Raw genomic sequence first — 27,074 nt, 5'->3', positions numbered from 1 at the left:
TGATGAAAGTGGCAATGGAGATGAGTGAGAAAAGTATAGATTGTCATAGGAACTTAGTTGTAAAAGATTACTATCTGTACAGAAAACGTTCAAATTGGAAGGGTTTTTTTTCCTAATTAAAACATTGAGAAATAATATAGATTATGCAAATACACATATACCAAATAATCTTTTAGAAGAAAACACGAAATAGCTTTATCATCTCAGGGTAGGACATAATTCCTTATGTGGAACGTTGAACATTAAAGATATGAATTCTAATATTAAGGAATAATATGTCTGACTACATAAATAATAAAGCCTGTTTCCACCTAACTTTTCATTGATAAGAGTATAATGGACAAATCGTACAATGTTGATTTGAATGGAAACTATATTAGTTAGAATGAATGTACTTAGTTTGTGCATACAGCACCAATGGAACAGTAAAACGTACTGTTGGTTAAAATATTTGCAGAATGATGTGAACATTTCTATGTTTTTATATTATTTCTAATATAAGCCTAATGTGTCCTCAGGTGACAAATTTCACATCAAATTTAGGACAAGGTTGCCTTTACGAATGAGAGGAATAGGACTGAGGAGGGTTGACTGTGGGGACCAAGTGTCTGAAAATGTTTTATTTTAAAAAATATGAATAATAATCAGAAAAAAGATGACAGCAAGCACATTAACAACTCTTAATACTTGGGGGGCGAATAGGTATTTGTAAAGTGAGTCTATGTATTTTTTGTGTTCTTGGACTATTTGGTAATGTAAAAATATTATCTGGGGTATAGAGAAAGAATGAACTATAATGTTATGTGGTGTCAGTATCATCCTAACACCTAAACTTATCCAGAAGACAAAAAGCGAGCAATAAATGTAATCTACAGGCATCTATGTAAAACATCTTTAAGGATTAGCAAATAAAATACAACAGTACATTAAAACACTGGTAGACATCTGTGAAAAGGAGTTTCTCCCAGAAATACAGAGTTGCTTTGAGGTTATAAAACTATAAATGCAATACTTCATACTAATGTTTTTAAACGGCAAGGAAAGAAAACTTCTTTAATATTTCAGAAGATTCTGTAAGAACAGATGATCAGCTACCATCCATTCCTGATCTTAAAAAGAAGAAAAATTAGACCCTTGTTGGGATTGATGGATGTATTCTTGTTTAAAAAGTATTTTCATTAAGTTTGGAGCAGATGCAAAAGAGTATTTATGAACTACTTAAAATATATACAGAATATCCAAATGATCACTTATATGTAAATTTTCTAGTATCAAAAAATATGTGTATGTATTCTTAATTCTCAAACTGTAAACCCACGTCATGCTTATGTGGGTTTAATTTTCACTAAAGCCCGGAATTAGACAATAATGTCTCCCTCAACAGATTTATTTAACGTTGTTTTATGAGAGCAATGAATTTAAACAGGAAAAACAAAAGTTACAAATAATAGAAAAGAAGAAACAGAGGAGATTCCTTATTTGTAGATTATGTAATTATTTTCTTAGAAACCCTAGAAAAATGCAATAAAAAGCTGTTTGATACAGTAAAGAAAATTCAGTGAGGTTACTACTTTAAGAAACTAACATATACAAATTGTTTTTGTTTGCAAAGAATAATGAGTTTGAAAACTATAATGGAAGAAATGATGTCATTTACAATAGGAACTAAAACCAAAGAAATATATGATAGGTACCAAACATTTTTTAATATTAGAAAAAGTTTTTGACAATAAAGCAACATTGCTTTTTGGAAAGAAAGTTTTACTTCTACTTAAAATGGAATAATTTGCTTCTTCTAAATGGATATAGCAGTGACTTTTTCAAACACAAGTCGACAACTAATAACCACAGATTATCTTATTTCATCTTCTAAACCAGTGGTTTTCAACCTGTGGATCGCGACCCCTTTGTAACCATAAAAATACATCACGGCATTAGGAAGGTTGAGAACCCCTGTTATAAACTATCTGTGGAATTTATTTATTTATTTAAGAGAGTCTCACTTGGTCGCCCTTCATAGAGTGCTGTAGTGTCATAGCTCACAGCAACCTCAAACTCTTAGGCTCAAAGTGATTCTTTTGCCTCTGCCTCCTGAGTTGCTGGGACTATAGGTGCCCACTGCCCAGCTATTTTTAGAGACAGGGCCTGGCTTTTGCTCAGACTGGTCTTGAATTCCTGAGCTCAAGCAATCCACCTATCTCGGCCTCCTAGAGTGCTGGGATTACAGGTGTGAGCCACTCTGCCGGCTACCTATGAATTTTAAAATAAAATGAGGCTCAAGTTAGGAAGTTAACTTGCTCAAGGTTTCACTCCTGCCTTCTGTTGTGATTATCAGGTGTTCTTTGGAGGTACAGCCACGTCTTATTTGCATTCACATTTCTACCAGCCATCATTATGTAGGTGCTTGAAGGCAAACCTCCAACTCACTGGGCCCTTCTGTGAGGGGAGTCACAGATTTCAGAGGTTGATAGAAACTGGCCAGGTAGATGTATTCCTTTCTGATGTAGACGTTGTTAGCTGATCATTTTCCTTTGGCTATACAACCTCAACATTGGTAGACTTTAAGATTTTTAGGAGTCTGACTGTTGGCACGGTTTGTCCTGTGGCCTGCCTCTTTGTGACCATGGATTTTTCCATGCTGCTCGCCCTAAATTCGAATACATTAAAATCCAGAAGTGCAAAAATAAAAAGTAATAAAGTTAACGGAGCAATGGCCTTTCAAGATAGGAAGCTGCTGTATCTGTCTACTGTGGATTGTGACCGGCTGAGTCATTCCATATCTTCCTCATTGTGTGTCTGAAACTATAAGAGCTACTCTAGAGAGAGTCCCAAGTTTAATCTCCTTAAAATTGTTCCCCTCTTGTTTTATCAAGCAGTCACATGGTCTTATGTGTCTTCAAATCAGGTATTTCTGGTCACCGTCTGGAATTTTGAGCTATACATGATCCCCTTGGCATTATTACTGCTCTTTATCTACAATTTCATCAGACCCACCAGAGGCAAGGTCAGCTGCGTGCAGGACAACCAGGTAAGCCGAGATCCAAAGAGTTCTGACATTTGACCTGAGAAAAAATGTATCAACAATAAACCAGGACCACCGAATCGTGGCCCAGGTCCGTGGTGTTTGAGATATGAGGTGCAGCCCTGCCTGCCACATACTTTGCATGGGAGGGCTTTTATCAGTTCTTGCTTAGTCCCGGCCAATAGTGTTCACAGAAGGGGCCCCTCGGGGTCTTTGTTTTCATTTCCATTCTGGAAGCACATGTGTATGTGCCTACCTGGTTCTTTGTAAGGTTTCTGTGAATAACTTTCTCAGCCAGTGCAGAAAAGCCATTGGTGTCTGTCTGAGCCTCTCCAGGGCACAGAGAGCACTATGGGAGATGATTCAAATCTTTCCACTTCAAACATGTTCTCTCTGGCCGGAAAACTCAGGAGATTCTTGGAGGCTGAACAACTTCCAGGGCAATCAGAAAGTCGGTGGACATAAACCCATGTATTTTCAGGTGCCCGATTTAGTCTTAGAATTCTCAACTTCCCTGTTACGTTGAAGACAGACAGACATCTTCTTAAAGACCTCTCTTACCATCTACTCCTCTTCCTCCTCCCCGCATCCTACCTCATAGGATTTTTCTGCTCTAGGTGTGCAGAAACTTGTATTTACAGCCTTGTTCTTGATGTAATCTTGGCATTCTGTATTGAAGAACCAAGCTTTTGAAACAAAAATCTAAAGTTCTAAGAGTTGATCATTCCCTTTCTTAAAAGATCAGCTCCACATCATTTATAAAAAAGAAATCATCTTGGAAGTGGTAGATGTCTAGGGGATGTTTCTGGTTTCATTTAGGTTGGGAGGTGGGAAAAATGAGTGTTGTAGCAGGAGGTAAAACCTCAGGCAATTTCAGAATTCCATTCTGTTGGACTGTGATTATTTAATGCAGTAGGCACAGACGAGTATCAGTGAGATGATAGAACCATGTAATGAATAAATAGCTTTACAGTCCATTTAAGGAGCAGGCTGCACAGAGGTGTAGATAAGGTAAATTTTTACAGAGAACTATCTCTAATAACAAATGCTGTCAACTCACATTTTTATAATGTTTAATCAGATTTTATTTTGCCTACTATGTACATAATGTGTTGACAGTGTGTATGTGCGTGCATACGTGTACATTGATTTGAGCATGTACATATGTAAAATGTGCATAAATATTCTTGCTGTTTACACATAAATATGCATATACATACCTTTCTAATAAAGAATTCAAATTCATCACCTAATTTTGATGACACTACTATGAAGGAGGCAAGAATTATTTTTATTTTATGCTTCATGAAACTACAGCTCATAGTGGCAAAGTGATTTGCCCAAAGTCACAGTGAAAAAAAGTGCTGGAATCCTGTTCTAAACTGAAAACTTTTAATTCCTAATAACAGTGTTTTTTCCTCCCATAACCAGTTTCCATTACACTTCCATTTATACATTAGCTTTCCTGAGACATGCTTGCTGCCAATAGTGAATAGGTTAGCTCCCCCAGAGGATCAATGAGTGTCACACAAACTGCTAGTTGAGTCTCATGAGAATTGCGGGAGGTAGGGCTGTACCAGCCCTGGAGAAATTTCCTGATAAGTGTTCAGTGGTTTTATAGAATATAACAGAGTACTCTCTGGATTTCAGAGTTACTCTCTTTTAAGAGCATGATATTGATAATTCTTTTTACTACTGGAACAATGGCATCTAAACAGCATGGCTGACCTTCGCAAGGTTAAGCAGAAACCTATGTGTTCAAGCTGAAAGTGGACCCGGTTGTCTAATACTGAGCACTCCTTGTAAACCACTGAACCCACTCGATTGCATCTCCACCTGTGTTCATTTTTAAACACTGCAGTGCTGTGATTAAAACTTGCCTATTACATAACCAAGATCTTAAACTAATCTGCACAAACCCATTGGTAGTAAGACTGGTGCTGTTGCCCCTGAGCTAAAGTCAGGCACCATCAAGTCCAGGTCAGAGCCTTGAGTTCCCTCCCCTTCCCTCACCTGCCCCTTCCAGCCCCAAAGTCCAAGCAAAATAACAGTACCACATAGAAACTGTATCCTTAACTGATCCTTAAGATTGATTATGTGCAGACTAATGCATTTTCTATTGTCTAATGTCTCAGTAATGGCTCCAAAGGGAGAGAGCAGTCATCATAACAATAAGCCTAGCACAAACGGAGTGTGTATTCTCAGCCTTAACATAGTAGTCGGTTCATTTGTCAGAATGAGAACAGCACTGTTTACAGAAAGTACAATTTGGCAATGTCTTTTTAAAGCTGAATGCCTTGGAAGGCCACTGGTCTAACAGCTTTATTTATAGTTAACAGTGTTATCTAGAATATGCATGTTGTTTATAGTCTTACTGTGGTGTCCCTGAACTTTAAACTGTTATTTTTCAAGGGGGTATAATGCATTAAAAAACACTAATGCTTAAGTTCTCCAGAAAAACTTGATGTGCGTGAGTTTAACGTGCCTTTGGTCATTCTGGTTGATGTCTTAGTAACTCACTGTGGGGTTTCCTTCTAGGAAAGCACAGACGTAGATGACGAAGAGGATGAGGATGACAAGGTGAGTGCGCTCAAGAGAGACCAGAAAAGGGAACGTTCACGCTGTCAGCAGATCCCGCTTCTGGTTGGGTTGAAGGATAACTCTTTTTTTTTTTTTTTTTTTAAGTATTATGGAGTGACCGGTATGGTAATGTCATTGTAATTTTTAAAAAAGGGTATGCCTTCTTAAGATTTTTTTAAAATGAGGCTGAAAGGAGTAAAATGGAAGGAATAATTGAAATGTTATAAAAAGCACACCTGCAGGAGGCCTTTCATTGGATGCCGGCCAAGATTAGCCTTCCTCTTTGTAGATAAAAGGGAGCCCAGGAAGTCAAAAGGACATCAAGTGAAATTGCTGCTCCTTTAGGTTCACGCCTGCTCTCCGTGGGGTGGTCACCCACTTCCGCGCCTGTCACTTCCCCAGCTGTTGTTGGCAGCGTTTTCAGCTATATGTCTGTGTACATCTGTCCTTTCTCTTCTCCTGGGAGAATCTCTCAAATCTGCTGCTTTTGTTGTCATTATGCTTTCAGACAAACCTTCTGGAATAAAATGAAAAAAGTGAAGTGCCAAATGAGATGCTACTAGCTTAATGGACTTTGCTCCCCTAATACCTGTGGGTATATGGGGCTAGTGATGGTAGCATGTAGGAGGCATGGGGAGAGGGAAGGGTAAGACGGGGGGGGGGGGAACCTTAAGAGTAAGTAGCCAATCTAAATGCCCACAGACTAGAAATTAATTCAAAACACTGGCTCTGTGACACAAAGAGCCTTAAAATTAATTGAGTGGACCAGATGGTTTTGCCTGTTTAAAGCAAATTGTGTGGGTTACAAAGTATATTTTATTTGTTGTGCTGAGATGGTTACCAACAGGAAAATAATAAAGTTTAATATTTTTTAAAAACGAAATTGACCTTTTCATGATAGCGGTAACTTTCTTCTTGATGAATTGATGATAGTAGTTTCTGAGTGACAAAGTCATGAATACGAAGGCACAGGCAAGCTGAAGCGTGTGCTGGGATGTTATACCAAAGAAAATCACAAGTATTAATAAAATTATTTTAAACTTGTGTTATCTTAAATCTGTTATTTAGTCAAGGTAACAAATGCAAATTCAAGGCTTCTATCCGTCTGACTCACCAACTATAAATTGGGGTTCCCAGAACCCTCTCCCTGGGTAAAATAATGTTCAAGATTGTATCACGAAACTCAGTGAAATATTCACTTACATTTGCTGCTTTATTATAAAGGATACAATTCAGGAATAGCCAAATGAAAGAGACATAGTGCGAGGATGAGGGAAGGAGCATGGAGCTCCTGCGCCCCTCCAGACGCCATCCTGCCAGCACCTCTGAGTGTTCACCACCCCAGGAAGCTTCTTTTTATGGAAGCTCCATAAGGCAGGCACGGTGGATACAATCACTGAGCATTGGTGATTAAGATGATCTCTCCAGCCCCTCTTTCCTCCTGGGTAATTGGTGTGTGTGGGCGGTAGAGGATTGAAAGCTCCATCCCTCTAATCCAGGTATCCTCAAACTACGGCCCATGGGCCATATGCAGCCCGCCTTGGACATTTATCTGGCCTGCCAGGTGTTTTTGCTGCCGCTACCTGTCCTGCTTAGCAGCCGACTCATCCCAGGGCCCGCAGTCCAGCCCTCCTACGGTCTGAGGGACAGTGAACTGGCCCCCTGTTTAAAAAGTTTGAGGACCCCTGCTCTAATCACAGGTTTGGTTCCCACTAACAACCAGCTCCTCATCCTTAGAGGCTTTTGCAAAGTTGCTTCCTTCACATGAACTCAGGTGTGGTCGACAGGAGCACATCATGAATAGCAAAAGATGCTTGTCTTTCTAAGTCTGAAGCTTTTTGAAGAACTGGGGGATATAAGCAAATATTATAATAGAAAACGTTTCCATGTGCTATCACTCAGGGAATTCCGATAATTTTATGAGAATCAACAGCAAAGTCCAAATCTATATTTCTTATTATGTGACAGTCTCATACTAGGCAGTCTTCTGCATATTTACAAACCAAGGCTTTGAACATAAGGCATCTGTCTTTCTGTTTAGCCACACCTGTTCAAATGAATCACCAGTGGAAGAAGGTGTCCTCCATCCTTTAGAGGTATCTGTGACCAGGTATCTTTGGCCTGTCTAATGAAGGAGAGAATCCACCCATAGGACAATGAATGAAATGGTGATATTTAGTAAGTAGCAGATGTCAAAAGTAGGCTGTAAAGCCTAGACCAGTGACTTTCAAGGTCTAGTCTACCACTGATAATGGGGTCTGGTCTGGAGATAGAGCCACTTGGGTTGTCCTTCCAGCCTTTCTGGGCAAGCATGACCAAGAGAAGAGTTGGAGTGGCCGCATCTGCAGGAATGAGCCTGGGAGCTCTTGCATTCCAGCAGGCATGGCCCTGACCACAACCATGTGTCAGCCTGTCCCATGTTGACCGGGTTGGCACTAAGCCTCTCCTCCTTCCCTCCAGGGCAAGTTCATTCTCAATATGTTTTTTACTTAATGTATTTCACTGGGCCTTTTGATAGACACTGCATAACCATGATAGTTGTGCTTCCTCGAGTTTATACTTCTATGAAATGTTCTAGAGGAATATAATGGAATATTGACTCGTATGTATGACATTTCTGCTTAGCACAATCCCTCTCTTACTAGGAGAGGCAGGCACACTTTTCAGCCCTTGTCTGTTTCCTTTCCTCTCCTTTCTCTAAGGGATTTGTAAACTGGAGGGATTTTCAACGTTAGGACGTCCTGAGTGCACATCCACATTATGTGCTCCTAATATACAAGATGACGTTTCCTCTCCACGTGTGGTGGCCTCCATCCCCGAGATGTGTTCCTTGTAGACACAGACACACAGTCAGGGTGACGGCTCACTGTCGTGTGCTGCATAAAGATCTTACCCACTCCGCCTTCTGGCTTCTGTTGCGTATAAGACGTGACAGACTCTGCTTCTGGGAACTGTTACACACCCAGCGAGAGATGAATTGTTTATAAATTATAAACACACAGCCGCTCTGTTCCAAACCAGAAGAGGAGCAAAACTCCTTTCTACCTAAACTATCCATCTTGAAAGTGACACTCTTTAATTGCTAGCACCCCGTCCCACCACATACCTTCACAGACGACTGGAAGATGAAAGCACACTGGGACCCGTTGCCACAGCCTCCTTGGGAGATGAATGCATTCCGTGCTTAGTCTGTCTCCAGCACACAGACCAGGACACAGTCTAGCGTCTGTCATACTTTTATCATCTGGAACGTGGATTGTTGTAAAATTACATCACTGTTGGCCTCTTGTTCCTTCTCAGTGTGCAGGGTACATGGGAGAAACCTGTACTAGAAACCAGATTAGATTCCACAATTGTTCTGCCTTTTCTTTTGTGGACTTTCAGCGATAACTTGTTCAGAAGTTACAAGTAACTAGCTTTTTGGCTTTTAGGAAATGAAATATCCAGGCTAAACTTTGAAAAGAGGAAATCCCTCTAACACCTGAAGGCCTCTGTGAGAAACTGCTTATAACAAGTACAGTTTTCTGGGGTCTCCAGAACAAACAGATGATGACTAAGTTCAGCCAACAGCAATCAGTTGACATTTCCTTTTTGTATTAGATTCCATATGTGGAATCCTTCTGTGTGAACCTTATTTGTATGGATGGATTACAATGAAAATTGCATTAATTTTCTACACAGTAAAGGTCAGTAATTGAAGCATGAACCAAGAAACTATTGTGTAAAACGCTGTATCCCATACTTAGGAAAGGTCAGGCAAGACAATAATATCTTGTTTTCATTGCTGAAGGTATAAATACTTGTATTAGAGTTTGTTTCTTTTTCCAGCCCAACAATCACTAACATAGGCTATTTCAGCATTTACTATTAACATCAGGAAGAAGGAATCATAAGGGCATGTAATAAAAGGAAAAAAAAATCCCTGCTTATTGCTATCCAAAAGAAACTTTACTGTGATGCCTGCATTACACGTTGGTTTATTTATAACTAGGCTGTCAGTAAATAGGGATTGAATGATCTATTCTTTTAGGACTGTTAATGAGGTCACAGTTGACTGACAGTATTTGTAAACAAATAAAAATCACCCTTTTATATAAGTCATAGGTGAAAAACAGACATGGGCATGTTACTGTAAGGAAAGGGGAGACATCTAATACTTTTTTGTTGATTGAGGAATGTTTTATAATGGAGGGATGCAAATGGTTACTATATCTATACTTTCCCAAATTAAGATGTCATTCAAACTTAAATACATTTTATATCATCAATTTCAGTGTTTAAAATGGTCTTCCATTCAATTTGATTAGTCCCCTCATGATCACCCAGGCATGGCCTCCATAGCAGGAGAAGCACATGGCATATGTGTTTAGAAGGAGTTCTCACTGTGAATTAACCTGAGGACTCTTGTGTGTGGCATGGCTAGGTCCATCATGTTCATTCCCCATTTCTTTATCCCAGAGAGAGAGAAGGTGATCTATGATTTCCTAACCCAGGAAGACTGTTGTTTATGGAGGAAGTCTTCTTGCAATCTAATAGAAGAGGAGTTTTTTGGGGGGAGGGGTTGCCATTAATATGAGGGTATACTATACAACCTTTTCTCAGGAAGACAGACAAATGGCCAGCAAACACATGAAAAAATTGCTCATCATCTCTAATCATCAGAGAAATGCAAATCAAAATCTCCTTAAGAGATCACCTAACCCCAGTGAGAACAGCCCACATCACAAAGTCCCAAGCCTGCAGATGCTGGTGAGGGGACACTCATGCACTGTTGGTGGGACTGCAAACTGGTACAGCCTTTTTGGAAAAGAGTATAGAGAATCCTCAAAGAACTAAAAATAGACCTCTCATTTTACCTGTCCATCTCATTGCTAGGTATTTACCCAGAAGGGAAACAAATCATTTTATCATAAGGATGTTTGCACTTGGATGTTTATAGCGGCTCAACTCACAATTGCAAAGAAGAGTAGTTTTACTTAAGATTCCTTTGTGCCTTTGTAAGCATATCCAGGACACGGTCTTGAAGTGATTAGTGATTTTTTTCTAACTCTTGCATAAGCAGTGGTACTTAAGATAAAGTATGATATTTTTAAGAAATTAAAAAGCCAGAGAGTACTCTGAATGGTCCGCAGTATCTGTGAGCACACACTCATACTTTCAGGGGATGTAACTTGTCCACAGGGCATATTGTAGAAGACCTGCATATGGTTAATTTTCAGGAGATAAAAGTAAATAGTAATTTTGATTCAAGTCCTTTTAATTTGATTTATGTTTTGGGGGTGATGAAGTAACTTAATGGGTAACATTTCACTATCTTACTTTCAAGCCTTGGATAGTAAAAGTGGATGTCAGCTGATTCTAAATTATCCGTTTATGCATGTTTTGAATGAGAAGGTAATGTCTTCCTGATTTCCTGTAGTACTTTAACATACCCACTTGTTTGAATTTACTTTAACAAAATCAAACCTCCATTCTTAGAAATGTTTGACTTCACTACCTTTAGTAGTAATCCAGAAATATTATGAAATTAATGTGAGCTTTTGTAACATTATTCAGAGTAGCTTACTTAGCACCAGGCTGACGTTTCCAGTAGTCACCGGTCTTTGCAGCGTGTACTTGGTATGTTTCTCCCCAATACTGTGAAACGTTACACCAGTCTGTAAATTAGATGAATTATCTTTCTCTCATTTAATATGTACTATCTGACAGAATACTGTCACAGGCCCTAATTTTTTAGTAGCCTATACAAGTTGAGTATCCCTATTCTGAAAAATCCAAAATCTGCAATGCTTCAAAATTCAAAACTTCTTGAGCTCTGATTCTCAAAGCAAATGATCTTTGGAACATTTTTGAATTTCAGGATTTTTGCATTGTGTAATCAACCAATAAAATGTAAATATTCCAAATTCCAAAACAATCTGAAATCCAAAACACTTCTGTTTGCTCATACTTTGGATAAGGGGTATTCAACCTGTAGTATATCTAGATATTTAATTTCCCATTGGCTAAAATTATTACATCATCCAGAAGTAAAATGCATCGGATATTGCATAAGACTGATCCAGAAGTGATTATTTTTTCTGAAAATAGTAGCTGCTGCTTCTGTCTTTGCAAATAAAGTCCCCATCTGTTTTTGTTTCTTGCCCTAATTATCCAGTGATTTTATAGGATAATTGATAATTTATAAAATAATTGATAGGAAAGTGAAGACACTACTTTTTACCTCAAGGGAAAAGTAATCAATTGAATTAAATAGTAAATGAAGTAAAAGCAATCATTTAAAACAGGATCATTTTGAGTAAGAATTATCGAAACAATTAGATTTAGACAAATATTAATATTTTTAGAATGTTCAGAGTTTGCAAGGCTGCTTTTATATATTTTAGCTCATTTAGTACACATATTCAAACACTTAATTTGACATTATTTTATTCTAAGGATTAACAAACTAAGGTCAAGAGAAATGAATGTGTGTGAGATTCCTCAGCCAGGAGAGTAGCCGGATGCAAGCCCAGCTCTCTGACTCATATCTCATTTATTTTTGATTGTGCTATATTGTTGTGAAAGTAACGTGTCATTAAGTTATTGGCTCATTCTTACGCATTATTTTGCTAACATTTATTGTTTTCTCTGTATCAGAGATTCTATGAGTTTGCATTTATAAACAAGATGCTCTTAGTAAAGCCGGTGCTCTGCATGAGGGATGCTAACATGGGGTCATGTTTGGGCTGAATCTTAGGGTAGCAAGAATTACTTGCTGCATTGCTTTATCACATGAATATCTTATACCCTCCCTACTTCCCCACCTGGGAGAAAATTAAAGCATGTACAAGGCTGAAACCAGCAACTGCAGCTCCCTGTGTATTTATCAACAGTAGTAAACCCTTTTCTCTGTTTACCTCGTGGTGGCGTGGCCTTCTGTCTCTTGGCTCAGAGAAATGTTTAGTGAAATCTATCCAGGGTCTAAATTCTAAATAATTCTTTTTTTTTCTGAATGTTGCTAGTTTTCCAATCGTTTTATGAGTGTCTTCCCCTTGAAGTTGTTCATTCCTTCTACTTTTTCATCCCTGTAATAGCAGCTGAGATTCCTGTTGCAGATTGAAAAACAAAAAAAGCAAATACCAGCACAGTGTTTAAGTGCTTATGTAATGAACAGATAGAGCAGTATAAAACCACTTAGAAATGATATTGATTTAAAATCCAAATACAGTTTTATGTTCGTTTCCCAACGCCAAAGAACTCCTTGAGAAAGAAGTGCTCTGGAGGAAGAGTACAGATCCCCCCTCCCTTCCCCTGTTTTCATAGCATACATCATGGAGTTCACTGTGAGAGTGTGTGCGCGGGTCCGCGTGCCCACAGAATGCCTCATGGGAACAGACTGTGAAGACAGTTCCCAGTGCATTAAGCCAGGATTCCTCAGGAACAATGTTTAATCTCATGTATCAGAAATATCGCTTCTAATTCTTTGTTGTGACAGATGCTGAGGAGTTTTTTCATGCTAAATGCCACTCAGTCTATTTCTAATGTTTATAATTTTTCAAGTTTTTAAATTATGGGCTTTGCATATTCAGTGGGATGAAACAGACCAAACATATTCCTGTTTAAAGTCTAAAGGTATATTTTTGCATCTTTAGTCTAGATGGCTGAAATTGCTGGGAGGATCTCGAGACAAAATTTTTGCATTGATCCCTTTTGGGAATTCTGTGTATTCTATGGCAAATACTACTCAATTCTTTCAGCATGTCAAAAGGATTTTTCCTCATACCATCAATGTTCAAGACGGTGTCTCTGATGTTGCTGAGGTAGTAAGTAAAGAAATGAGAATTTTTCCAAATTGGAACATGCAGGGGAGATTTAAAGTAACATACTGATTATATAATTAATTCTCACTTGTAAATTCATTTTGATGGTGTTAATTCTCTCCCAGAGGCTCCGAGCTAGTTTACTGCACCTCCAGTGCTAAACTCATTGGGGACCTCGGCAAGGCAAGGAAGGAAAGATTTGCCTTCTGATTTTTTTTTCTCTTTTTTTGGTTTTGTTTCTAGGGAAAGAACAACTATATTACAATATAGACACATTATTTTTTCTTAATTCAACTACTTCTAAAATGTAGCAAAAAGATACAATCCTTTTGATATTTTATAAACAAATGGACGGTGAAAAAAATGGTCTTATATTCATCTTTATATGATATTCATTTGGGGGTTACAGAGTAGAAATTTTTCATCATTTCTCTTACAGTGAGTGCGGCTCTTTAGGGTATACTGAAAAACAAAGGAATCTTATGAAATTTGAATTCTAGATTTGAAAAATCTCATGCTTTCCTTTATTATTTGATGATGCTTGATTGCTTATAAAGTTGACCCTAAATCATGGGAACTGTTCTTTAGGCCTCCACAATTTTTCAGGTTTGTAATGGGAAGCAAAATCCCATTATTTTTCAAATACTCACGTGGGAATCTAAAACTGTGTGTTTAGCCACAATTACCTTGTGCATTTGTTTAATCACACCAGTGGCCACCACTACTTTTGTTACACATTTCTCTCTATAAATTGGAAGCCTTTCCGTGTGAGAGGAAACACAAGCACATGTGACAGCGCTTCTGTCTTTCTGAATGAATCACTGGTACTCTTCCTAGGCAGTTTGGTAGCCGCAGCAGATGCAATGTTGTGTTTGCTAAACTGTTATCACCACATTCCCCGGTTCAATCTGAAATGTGTAAATAAAGCCAGCATGATGCAGATAGAGCTGGAGATGATCTTTCGTGCAACTCGGGGCAACATGAGCAGACTTGTCCTGGCAGAGCTTTTTGTTTTGTTTGTCTTGAAACTTAAATTAACCCTAGTAGTCTTTAAACTAGACAAAAAGGTTGTTCCTTCTTTTGTGTCTTTGCCTTCTTCAAGGGAAGGACCTTATGTTTATGAAGTGCCTCAAGTATACTGGTTACTGTACATGTGTGATAATGTTTAATTCTCCCAACACTCCAGTCACAGTAAGGATTATACTCTTTTCACAGATAACTAACTTGAGACTCAAAGAAGGTAAAGAACTTGTCATGATCACTTGGCAGCAGACGACAGGATTAGAGGAACCCAGTTCTGACTCCATACCCTGTTATTCATAGACACATCACTTGGACCTCAGTTTCCTGTAAATGGAAATCCTAATACCAAAAGCTTTGTTATGTGTCCACTGGTGTGATAATTAGAAACATCAATAGTATCTTTTTTAAAAGCAATAAATGGTGCAGTGCAGAGAGTGCACAGAGCACCTGCTATCTGGATGATTAAAAGGGTAGAGATGTAATGCAAATTGAGAGAACAAAAATGGTAGGCAATGTAGACTGGAGCGCTTAGGAAGAGGCTTCACAAGAGCCATCTAGCTTGACGTAGGCCTTTCAGTCATTCTGCTGGATTCATTAAGCCTGGAATCTTCTCTCAAGCTCTAAATACTTATTTCCTGGGTTATTGTAAATCTTTTTTTTTTTTGAGACAGAGCCTCAAGCTGTCCCCCTGGGTAGAGTGCCATGGCTTCACTGCTCACAGCAACCTCCAACTCCTGGGCTCAAGCGAGTCTCCTGTCTCAGCCTCCCAAGTAGCTGGGACCACAGGCACCAGCCACAACGCCCAGCTATTTTTTGGTTGCAGCCATTGTTTTTGTTTGGTGGGCCCAGGCTGGATTCGAACCCGCCACCTTAGGTGTATGTGGCTGGCACCTTAGCTGCTTGAGCCACAGGCCCCAAGCTGTTGTAAATAATCTTGTAATGCTACTCCTATAAACTCTAGTTGTTACTCTCTTCCTGTCTCTATTTGCTTCTCCATCAAACAAGCACAGTAGCAGCACCAAGGATGTACTCAAGGCCAGGTAAAGCAGTCCAGTCTTAGTCATTGATCTACCAGTTCAAAAAGGGTATAGCAGAGTAAGAGAGTTATGGAAGATACTGATGAAACATTCAAGTGATGAAAATAGAATCTTCATGTAACATAGAAGCTACCATTTCTTAATAAACACATAATGTCCAAAGGCCATTTTTTAAAAAAATTTCAGAATGAGGGTACACACAATTAGGTGACAATGTTTGTGTTTGTTAAGTGTGGTTCCTGTTGTGGTTGTATCCCACACCCAGGAGGTGTGCCGTATACCCTTGCATTGTGCCTGTTAGGTGGGAGCACACTAATCTCCCTACCTTCTCCCCCCTTCCTCCAACTTGAATTAAGTTGAGTTTTTTCTCTTATGTGGGCATGTATGAATTCATCTACTGGCTTCATATTAGTATTGAACACATTGGATACTTTTCTATTCGTGTGATACTTTGCTAAAGAGAATGTTCTTCAACTTCGTACAGGTTAATACAAAAGATGTAAACTCACCATCTTTTCTGGGGTTGAATAGTATTTCATGGTTTACAAATACCACAGTTTATTAATCCATTCATGGGTTGATGGGCATTTGGGTTGTTTCCACATCTTGGCGATTGTAAATTGAGCTGTGAGAAACAATCTAGTGCAGATGTCCTTATGACAAAATGGTTTTTTCTTCTGGGTAGATGCCTAGTAATGGGATTGTGGGATCAGATGGAAAGTCTATGTTGAGTTCTTTGATAATTCTCCATACTGCTTTTCAAAGAGACTGTATTAGTTTGCAGTCCCACCAATAGTGCAGAAATGTTCCCTTCTCTCCACATCCACACCAGCATCTGCAGCTTTGGGACTTTGTGATGTGGAGAAAGGCTGTTGTTAAAACCATTCAGAGAACAGAAACTACATTTGCCACTAATCATGAAGATAACAGCTCTCAGATGCGTCTTTTCATGGGACTAGCAAATGACTCATGTAGGGATTCTAAAAAGGGGGTTAAAACATATGAAGAATGCTCTAGAACGAATTGGTTGGTTCCTGGGCAAATGAGTTCTAGGAAAAACTGATTTAGGATTGTAGTAATTAAGAAAGTGCAGTGAAGGCTATGTTGGATGAAAGTATTTTAGATTGTATATAAAACCAGCCCATTGTACCCCATAAATGCATTAATATACACAACTATTATGTAATTAAAAAAACTGATAATAGGTTCATCATAGGTTCTTATTTTTCAAAAAAGTTTTCATTTACTAATTATCCCCATTTCTAAACTATGTTTATATTGATTCCAACAATTTGAGATAAGTTTCTTAGACTTTCAATTTATGCTTTCAGTTTCTTCTACGGTCATTACTGGTGGCCTATGAGATGCATATGCAGTGACCAGAACTCTCAAAGACTAACACCAAACTAAATCTGACAACCGGGAATGTCCCATCTCTCTACTCCTGACTCTTTTTCAGGAGCAGAGCAATTAATATCCAGCTTTAAGGAAAACATTTGGATAGTCATAATTAAACAAAGTGCTCTCAGATGGGCCATCTCTGTCTTGTCCCAGGCTGTAGTGAAGCATGTGATGCCCCCACCCCAGCCAGCACGTGGTTTACCTGTCTGTTGTGCCGTGGCCTGTAAGAATTGAAGCCTGCAAGCTGCATGTTCAGAATGGTTGTGGAAAAGAAGAGGAATTATAGAGTAGGTGTGTGATAAATACATGGAAAATTTAAATTATCCCACTAATAAGAAAATAAAAAGTCTGAACATTCTTACTAGAATGCTTAATTTCATTCATTGAGTAAACCTGTCCTTTTTTCCTTTTATAATGCTTTTTCACTAAATCATAATAAAAATACAAAGGATACATATTAAATGGCAGTCAAGTACTGATATTCCACTCAAGATAACTATTGATGAATTGATAAGCATTTGTTCACCTTTTCTCTCCACGCTGTAGCCCTGGCCATGTCACTGACATGTCCGCTTAGGTAAAAAACTTACCAAAAAAGCCTTCATAGCTACTTTGAAGGAAAGTAGTTACTTAAACAAACTGTTTCTGAAAACATACTTTTAACACAAATAGCTAAAAACTAGTATTTACATATTTATGCCTTATGACTTTTCATTTAGATCAAATGACTGTACTTCCACATTAATTAATCTCATTTTCCATTCCAAAGTTTCATTGCACATGTATGAAAAATGGCAAAGTAGCTGTTCATCTGCCTTCCATCAAAAGATGCGAACAGAATATCCACTTAATTGTGGAATTCAGTATATGGAAAAAAATCTTCTGCAGGTTAATTTTGGAAGCTTTTCTTGAGTGAAAGTGAATAAAAAAGCTGGCGAAGTACGTGAGGTCAAACACTAAATGATTCAGTTTTTAAATTCTAAAGTTGTGCTTTAGATTATTTCAGTTTGTGGGAAAGTCATTTGATATTTAATAGGATAAATAAGCCATTGATATTTTTGGCATAAATTTTGTTTCAAACGTATTATCTTAAAAATATTTGACAGAGTCAGTACAATGTGAATGGCTGCAAAAATGTAGTGCATTTGAAAATATTTGAGATTAAAAAAAAGAAAATATTTGAGATGAAATATATACAGATTTCAGTATTTATAAATAGACCTGAGAGTATTCTCCATGTGTCCCATTTTTGTTGTGAGTTTTCAAGGCACCTAAGTGCTTGTAGAAAGAGTATTTCTTCATTAAAGTTAAGATGTCAATTTAATGAACATTACCTGCAACTCTGAAGATGATCAGTTTTATAAAATTTGAGAAATGAAAAGATACGTATTAAAAAGTACATTCTGTTGAAAAGTAATCCTCACATGGTATTATAGACAGATCCAGCGAGCAAGCCAACTAAAATGTATAAATGTAGTCCACAAATGATTTTTCATGTGTCACTTAAAAACATCCAGATAATCAATACACATTTATTTTGTTTTAATGCACTAAAAAATATATTTTTTTATTTTGAAGCAATGTATTCATAAAAATGAAATAATTCTATAGGTCTACAAGTAAATAAAACCAAGTTGTTCATTGACTAATATTTTAAACACAAAATAATACCGATTATTTTCATTCTTAACAGAATATAGGTCTGGATAATAATAAATTATGCTGTTACCCCAGATATAGTGGGATTCTTTAGCCTCGTCTTTGGATATTGAAGACTAAAACTAAAAGATCAAATTCATTAAAAAGTAAAAGGACTTGTGAGATTAACTTATTTTGATGTACTAATTTACACTTTGTTCACAACCACATCCTCAGTATTCCAGTGTTTCACAAGGGAAAAAAAAAATCAGCCAACTGAAATAGGAAGTTCTTATGAAATTGAACCACGTGGAAATTTGAGTCATTCTCCAAGAAATTGTTTTGACCTAAGCTCCATGTTACTGAAAAGAGGAAGCCACTTTTGCCCTTTGGGTCAAATTCTCCAGTGCTTTCAAATGTTCCTTTATAAACATGAATCCGTATGGGGCAGACAGAGATGGGTTTTCACTATTGTGCCCATTAATAGATGCCAGTGGATTGCTGAGTATGAATGAGTTTGTTCTGGTGGCATATCTAATCTTTAATGCAAACTGCTCAAGTAATTAGATTAGTAAGTAAGGGGGAGAAAGTAAGAATGTCTTCCAAGTGTGATGTTATAAGAGGAAACAATGAGCCTGATTTTTCTTTTGTACGGAGTGGTGGCATAAAGGAGCACAGACCAGATGGTTATGAAGTTACTCAAACCACCCCACTACCCTTCACTGGAGAGGAGATGACAATGATGCATTCTAACCCCTGCCACTCCTTAATCTGTTTAAGCCATAAAGCTTCATAAACAAGAGCAGATAGCAAGAAGGAAAGTTTGTGCTTTCTGACATTTCCGCCATATTTTTAAATTAAATCATGAACACATAGATCATGTGTACATTAATGCATTTATGGGGGTACAATGTGCTGATTTCATATAGAATTAGGAATGTTTACATCACACTGGTTAATATGTACCTCATCTCATTTACTTAATTATTGTGTTAAGACATTTATACTCTATACTTAATAGATCCAACAGGTACCCTTGCATTGTACACCATAGGTGTGATCCCACCATTCACCCTCCCTCTATCTGTCCTCCTCCCTCCTTCATTCTGGGGCCATAGGCCATAGTTGTGGTCTATTCTTCATATCAAAGTGTGATTGTAAATTGGGTTAATAATACTACTGAGTACATTGGGTATTTTTCTTCCATTATTGAGATACTTTACTAAGTAGAATATGTTCTAACTCCATCCATGTAAACATAAAAGAGGAAAAGTCTCCATCTTTTTTAAGGCTGCATAATATTCCATGGTATACATATACCACAATTTGTTGATCCATTCATGGGTAGATGGACACTTGGGCTTCTTCCATGACTTGGCTATTATGAATTGAGCTGAAATGAACAATCTGGTACAAATATCTTTGTTATAAAGTGATTTTTGGTCTTTTGGATATACACCTAGTAGAGGAATTGTGGTATCAAACAGCAGGTCTATTTTTAGATCCCTGAGTGTTCTCCATACTTCTTTCCAAAAAGGATATATTAGCTTGCACTCCCACCAGCAGTGCAGAAGTGTTCCCTTTTCTCCACATCCATGCCAACATCTGTAGTTCTGGGATTTTGTTATGTGGGCTAATCTTACTGGAGTTAGAAGATATCTCAAAGTGGTTTTGATTTGCATTTCTCTGATGATTAAAGATGATGAGCATTTCTTCATGTGTCTGTAGGCCATGTGCCTATCATCTTCAGAGAAGCTTCTGTTCAAGTTCCTTGCCCACAATGAAATGGGATTACTTGTTCTTTTTTTATTGATAAATTTGAGTTCTCTGTGGATTCTGGTTATGAAACCTTTGTCAGAGGCATAACCTGCAAATATCCTCTCCCATTCTGAGTCCTGTCTGCTTGCTTTACTTACTGTGTTCTTGGCTGTGCAGAAGCTTTTTAGTTTAATCAGATACCAGTAATGTGTTTTTGGGGTTGCTTCAATTGCCCAGGGGGTCCTCCTCATAAAGTGTTCTCCCACGCCAATTTCTTCAAGTGTTTCTCTTGTACTCTCTCCAGGGATCTTTATAGTTTCATGTCTTAAGTTTAAATCTTTCATCTAATCTACCATATTGGTGCTTTTATCAGCACTCCCTACTGGTTGCTGGGTGCTTCTTCCCTCCATCCATTGCTTTAGTTTGATGGAGCAAAGAATATGTGATGAAAATGATTTTTTTCCTTTTGCAACATAAAGGAAATTATTTTGCTCAAAAATGTAGAATAATTCAGGCATAGTGTCTACAACAACCCAGAAAGGCAGAAGTTAAATTCCTGATTACTGAAAAGTTCATAGAGGAGCTAGAACATAAGATTAGAATATAAGAAATAGTGTAAACATACTACTCTTTTAGGGAAACTGCTTTTCTCTGGCATTTGGGTAATTCTAGATAATTGTTATGAACTTTAGCTACCTAGCATGATAAAACACACTTGAGGTTTTCTGCAAGCAACATAAGGATAATATTCTTAGCTGAATTCCGTTTCACATAAAGAATTGGAGACTGGGGAAGATGGACTCACTTGCTTCTAATTTCACAAGGAAATCACAGTCAGTAGGTGAGCACCCTGGTGGAGAGTAACCTGGATAAGTTCAGCCCTGGCAGTTTACTATTGTGTTACTTAGTAGCTTGTCTCTAGCTGTAGGCTCTGTGTGGAGGTGGTTCCCCCAAAAGGAGGGCTAACTTGCTCCTTAGGACTACAGTGTATTTAAAATACGCGGAAAATGCAGAGTCAGACTGAGAAGTCACAGTGCTTAGACATATCTGTACAGTATTTCTAACATGCAGTGTCCTTACCTGCTCGGAGTATTTCTGAAGGGCTACGATGGAACCTGAAGGGCTATGATGGGGAGTGAGTTTCCAAAAGAACCTTCTGAAGACAGGATGGAAGAGTTCTCTGAGGGAAGCCAGAGCCTCCAAAGGAAAATGAAAAAATAAAGCCCCTGATTCTGTGAGGTTTCCATTTATCACCTCACAATATTGAGGGAGTGACACGGGCTTGCACACTGTGACTAGTAGCATCTAAATGAATGGACAGGGGATTTTTTTTTGGTAATTTATAAATATTTAAGTTGTAAAAAATAAGATTTATCTCTTGGGGTCACTCTTGGTAAAAAAAAAAAAAACATGATATATTTTTGATAGCAAGATGATTTAAAAAACAAGGTAACTAAGGAAAATCTTGCCTTTATGTTTCCTAGGAATCAGAGAAAAAGGGATTAATTGAGAGAATCTATATGGTACAGGATATTGTTTCAACCGTTCAAAACATCTTGGAGGAAGTAGCTTCTTTTGGAGAAAGAATTAAAAAGTAAGTTTTAAATTTGTGTCATGGTGTTGGAAGGGTCTCACTCCTGCAGGCGCAGTGGGGAAGGGCAGAGGGAGGTGGGATCAGAAAATGGGAAAACAGAACACAAATGCAGCAGTGTTGGGCAAGCCCCTTGGACTTTGGTTGTTTGTTCTTTGAGCCAACTTCACACTGGGTGGTGTTTCAGAACTGGGGTGACCGCGTTGCCCGATTTATACAAGTCATCCCAGCATAATTATTAATAGGATCTCCTTTCCTCTCAAAAACATCCCAGTTTGGGTGATAAATTATAGATAGAAAAAAAAGTTATCCTATTCAGAAATAAAAAGGGAAGCAACTATGCTCTAAAGGAGCCTTTTGGACCACAGAGCACAGTAAGTTCCTTGAGTAAATTTTTTTTTTCAAATTTCCAAAGAATAGTGCATCACAGGCAGCTTCATGGCTGGACAAACAGGAAGTTAATTCACCATGTGTATGGATGTCTTAGTCAGGGGCTGACAACCTTTATCTGTATAGAGCCAGAAGGACCCTAGGGCTCATGCTTTTTTATTTTGTTTTATACGTTAATGAACTCTGTGTAACTTGGTCTTCATTTGGTACCAATGAACAGGGAGAATTTCCTTGAAATTATTAATATAAACATGATTATTTCCTCCTTTACTCCAGAGTTGTTGTAACCATACTCTTTCTAAAATTTAATTCTTACTAGTCTTGTTTATATGAATCATTCTAGTTTCTGAAAGGAAAGAAGATATTGTTTGGGAATTGTGTGGCTAAAGAAGAGCTTAAACTTAGTGCTAAAAACCAAGTGAAGCTTTTGTACATTAAAATGCGGAGAATATGAATAGTTAACATGAAACTTTATATAAACACTGATCTTCAATTGCATACCTGATGAAATTGTCCTTGAATGCCTATTTATATGAACATGGTAAACATGTTTATTTTGTTTAAAATACAGGGTGTCCATATACTTTTGGCTATTTCAAATCACTCATGAACTTTCTGGACACTCTATATAGGTTAAAAGCCACCTTTAGACAAATCTGGTGAGTTTTTATTGAATTTACACATTGCTAATCCTATTATTAGTATCTCAGGAGAAGAAAAAGAAGAACAGACTTTTTAACTATAGTATGTGTATTAGTTTATAATATTATGTGCCTTATTTTTCATATATTTCATATAAATCAACAAATGATTCCTGAACTTACCTGCAAAAATAATCAAACATATGTAGTAGAAATAGTGAAATGATGAAGACAGCATTATAATCCTCTGTTCATTCACTTGTTCAAGTACCATTTACCGAGTTTCAGGCACTGAGTTGGTCTGAGAATGAGAAATGCATCCATTAGCAGCAACGACAATACCCACTAACACCACGGGCCAGCCACTCATGTCCCAAACCTGTTATACACAGCAGTTACTCAGAGGAGTTGTAGCAAATCATTCAACAACCCCGTGAGGAGGATTGTTAATAACTTCACATTACAGATGAGGAAACTGAAACTCAGAGTGATTAAACATGTAGCCCATGATCGTACATTCAGTAAGCCGTGAGACTGAATTTGAATTTGAATATTTGAATTTGAGTTTGAGTATTTCCTCTTCACTATGACATTATAATGTCACTATTTTTTACTGAGAAAAACAGTCATAGCCGATTAGAGTTCAGTAGCTCCAGAGCTAGATAGAGGTAAGCCAGGGTTCTAAGGGAGAGGTCTTAGCAGCCCAAAAATGAGATTTAGGAGAGAGCAAGATGGGGGAGTGGGCCATTCTGAAGAAGCAACTACTTATCAGTAGCTTGGAAGCAGCAGGATAGGTAGAGATAAGAGTCACACTTGGGCTTCAGTAGCTGGGAGCTTTGTACAAAGGCTCAAGCCTCAAAACAGTGGTAGATACAGGGAGATGTGGGGGATTTAGTAGGTCTGTGCCGTAGGGAAGAGGGTGACAATACTTGGAGATAAGACACTCCATGCAAGGCTTTAAGCAGATGGAAAACTTCAGTGAAAAAAATGAGTGGAGGGATGTACTGAGAGCAAGGAGGGTAAGAGGATCCAGAGTGAGGTCAAGGCTGAGGAAGGAAGATCACATCGTTGGTACAACCGCGTCTGTTCTTGAATGTCTCTAAAAGACAAGTGTGCCCGTTGTGTAGTTTATGATATTAAAGGAAATACATCTGATGAGAGGAGGCAGCAGACTGATTAAAACAGGCCCCCAACTCTGCAGTCCTCTTGAGGGGCATCTGTGCCCAGCACAGCTGTGGTGTCCATGTCTGAGACGTGTTTTCAGGCCATGAACAGAGCACTGTTCTGTCCAGCTGCAGCCTAGGAAGGCTCCCAAGGCTCAACGCTCCTATTAATTCCTTGGCCATTCATTATTACAGTGACCTTAAAGTTCCTGCCGACCATTCAAGTGGGCTGACATGTGTAACTCCATTGGAATTCTGTTATAATTTGCTGCTTAAGAACCAGGAAAATTGTTACCCAACTTTTGGCAACTTGCAAATAAATAGACTTACATAAAATTCTCAGAGCTGTTTCCCTGATACTGATGTGGGAGGGACCCCAGTGGTGTTGCATTTACATGAAATGAACTGTATTTCCTTTTCCCCATTTTACCTTCTCTAATTGCTTTCTCCGCTATTATACAAATTTCAAATGTATGTATAGATCATTTAGACATTTTACTTAATGTGTAACATATTATCCTGAGACAGCAGGCAGAATGGGTCGGGAGAGTGAAGTGTGTCCTATGCTCTGTCATTAGAAAGGGATAGCTCCAACCCTCGTGTCCTTGTGTGGCTAGGGAAACCTCCACAGTAGGGATAATGAGATTAACATACACGGAGAAGGACAGGCACGTTATGGTGGCAAATGTTCCAGTGTAAAGCTTAGAGAGCACGTTTGTAGGAATGTGTCCTGGCTTGGAAGTGGTATTGAGAAATGTGTAGCAATAACGGTGGGAAACAGGTTAGGTTGGCTGAATTGCTGAGGAAGATACGAGGAATGAGAGATCGGTCCATTGTGTCCTTAATAGAAGAATGATACATTAAAAGGGACAATTAGCAAAGGTAGCAGGACCAAGGAGGTGGCCGGAGGCCAGGTGAGAGGCAAGAATTCATAGCCAGTGTGAGAACCATGCCCATCTGGAGGAAAGCAGCATGCAGGAGATGGAACCTGCTGCAGGTGAAGTTGTTTTTTTGTTTGTGGGAAGAAGAGTCATTTGTCTAAGCCTCAGAAACAATAAAATTAATCCCACTGGCACAAGGGTCCACATAGTGGGGCAGCCAGGTGCGGGAGGAACCCGAACATGGATCTGCACTCAACCTTCTGGGATGTAATTACAATCATTTTTGTCAAGTGTTTAGAAATTTAGAAATTGATATTCTTACATGTTGATGAGCCCACATGGTTGAATGGAGGGGATTTTTTGGGAGTTTATTATTATTATCATTATTATTATTATTAATCAAGAAGTTTAGTTCATTTGTTTCATAACTGCCCAGGTTGGAAGTTCCCTAGGCTTTAAGAGAGCTCCCAAGTTGGGAAAACTGGAGAAGTCTGTGAACGTGATTGACAAATTGTTGGATTTTGAGATGAGAAGGCTTTGATTTATCAAGGCTCTTCAACTTTTAGTTTTCTATGAATAATGTTCCATGACAGACAAAGATTAGTGAGGTTTTGCAGTTTTCAGTGTTTGAGTTATTATAGTCTCTTTGAATTAAATGCTCAGCATTTTACGTAGGAATAGTCAGCTGGGTTAAATGAATAACAGGCCTGTTTCCTTTTTCTAAAGTGCCTGCTGAAGACGCAGAGAACTTGGGCACTTCAGCCAGTTGTCTGAGTTCAAATCCCCGTTCTGTGAGTGATCTTGGACAACTTATTCAGCTTTTACGACTCCAGAGTCATCCTCTGTATGAACGGGAATAACAATAATAACTCCATAACATTTTTGGAAGACTTAATTGAATTATTGCATGTAGAGTTTATAGCAGTGGATGCCATGCAGTAATTATTTAAAAATGTTAAGTGTTATGAGAAATATTTTTTACAAACTGATTGACTTTCTTCCTTTGTGTCTTAAACACAGTGAACATTTTTTGCCCCTGTTTTGAAAACACAGTAGAACCTCTGTAAATTGGCCACCCAAGGGACTGTAACAAACTGGTTGACATATGGAGGTGGTGATCATAAGGACCTAGGCCTGTTCTACTGACTTGTACATGTGGCACATGTCCGGTCTGTGAAAATTAGGCCAACTTAGGAGGTGGTCAGTGTAGGGAGGTGGTCAACTATCGAGGTTCCACTGTATTTTGACACTAAAATTGTGGGTTGCTGGGGGGGAATGCATTAGTCAACTGACATAGCTGTTGGAGGCATAAATCTGACAGGCTGTTTGTCAAAGCAAATATGATACACAACTCCATTTCTAACACCCAACACAGAAACACACATGACACACCACACACACACACACAAACCAACAACTCCTGGAATCTTTATTAGCATTGCATCCACTGGGAAATCGTGATAAATTATAAGTTTTCTATTACATGTCCTGTTGTATTTCAGTGTAATGTCTTTTTAGATGATTTTGAATTTATCTCAATATTATTTTGGAGTTTTCTGTATAGCAGTGTGATACTTTTTTATCAGATAGGTTCATAAATACTTGATTTTGGGGGTAGGTGTTATTTTCAATGGTATCTTTCTGCAGGTTTTGTTTTCTCTGTTTGTTACTCATATATAGAAGCAAAATTAATTTTCCCATATTGGTTTTATTTGTATCAAATAGTCACAGTAAACTTAGTTTACTTTTATGTAAAGATTATTATTCTGTAATTTTATTAGGTAAACATATAAGAATCACCTTTTCCTCCCTTTTTCCACATCTTATACTCTTTGCTTTGTTTTCTTGGCATACTATGCGGCTTAGCAGCTTTTGTACAATATGAAATGGAATTGGTGTTGGTGGACATTGTTTTCTTGTATGTGATCTCAGCTTTCAACATTTTACTCTTAAGAGTAATATTTACTCAACATTGATGTAAAGAGATGCTTTATCAGATAAAATTCCCCTTCTTCTCAGTTTTCTAAGAGTTTTTATTTAGAATGTTGAGTTTTGCCCAAGACCTTTGTCTGCATTCATTGAAATAATCACATTTTTCTCCTTTAGTTTGCCAATGTGGTGAATTATCATGATTTTCAAATGTTAAA

The 27,074-nt window shown here is 38.1% G+C and overlaps 1 protein-coding gene across 4 annotated transcripts in view; it reads left to right on the top strand.

The window, feature by feature from the left end:
* Positions 1-27,074, top strand: part of MCTP2 (multiple C2 and transmembrane domain containing 2) — a 183,726-nt gene that overhangs the window by 138,159 nt on the left and 18,493 nt on the right. For 3 of the 4 annotated variants that reach the window (XM_003788814.3, XM_023512681.1, XM_023512682.1), the window contains 3 exons: positions 2,906-3,028; positions 5,561-5,602; positions 21,746-21,855. In XM_003788814.3, coding sequence (XP_003788862.1) covers positions 2,906-3,028; positions 5,561-5,602; positions 21,746-21,855 — 275 coding nt within the window. The remainder of the gene's footprint in view (positions 1-2,905; positions 3,029-5,560; positions 5,603-21,745; positions 21,856-27,074) is intronic. The other variant, XM_012804444.2, reaches the window with a different exon arrangement.

Source organism: Otolemur garnettii, unplaced genomic scaffold, assembly GCF_000181295.1.
Source record: "Otolemur garnettii isolate 467f Iridium unplaced genomic scaffold, OtoGar3 scaffold00029, whole genome shotgun sequence".
NCBI lineage: Eukaryota > Metazoa > Chordata > Mammalia > Primates > Galagidae > Otolemur > Otolemur garnettii.
The sequence above is the reverse complement of the archived record's forward strand: the minus strand, read 5'-3'. Positions and strand labels throughout refer to the sequence as shown.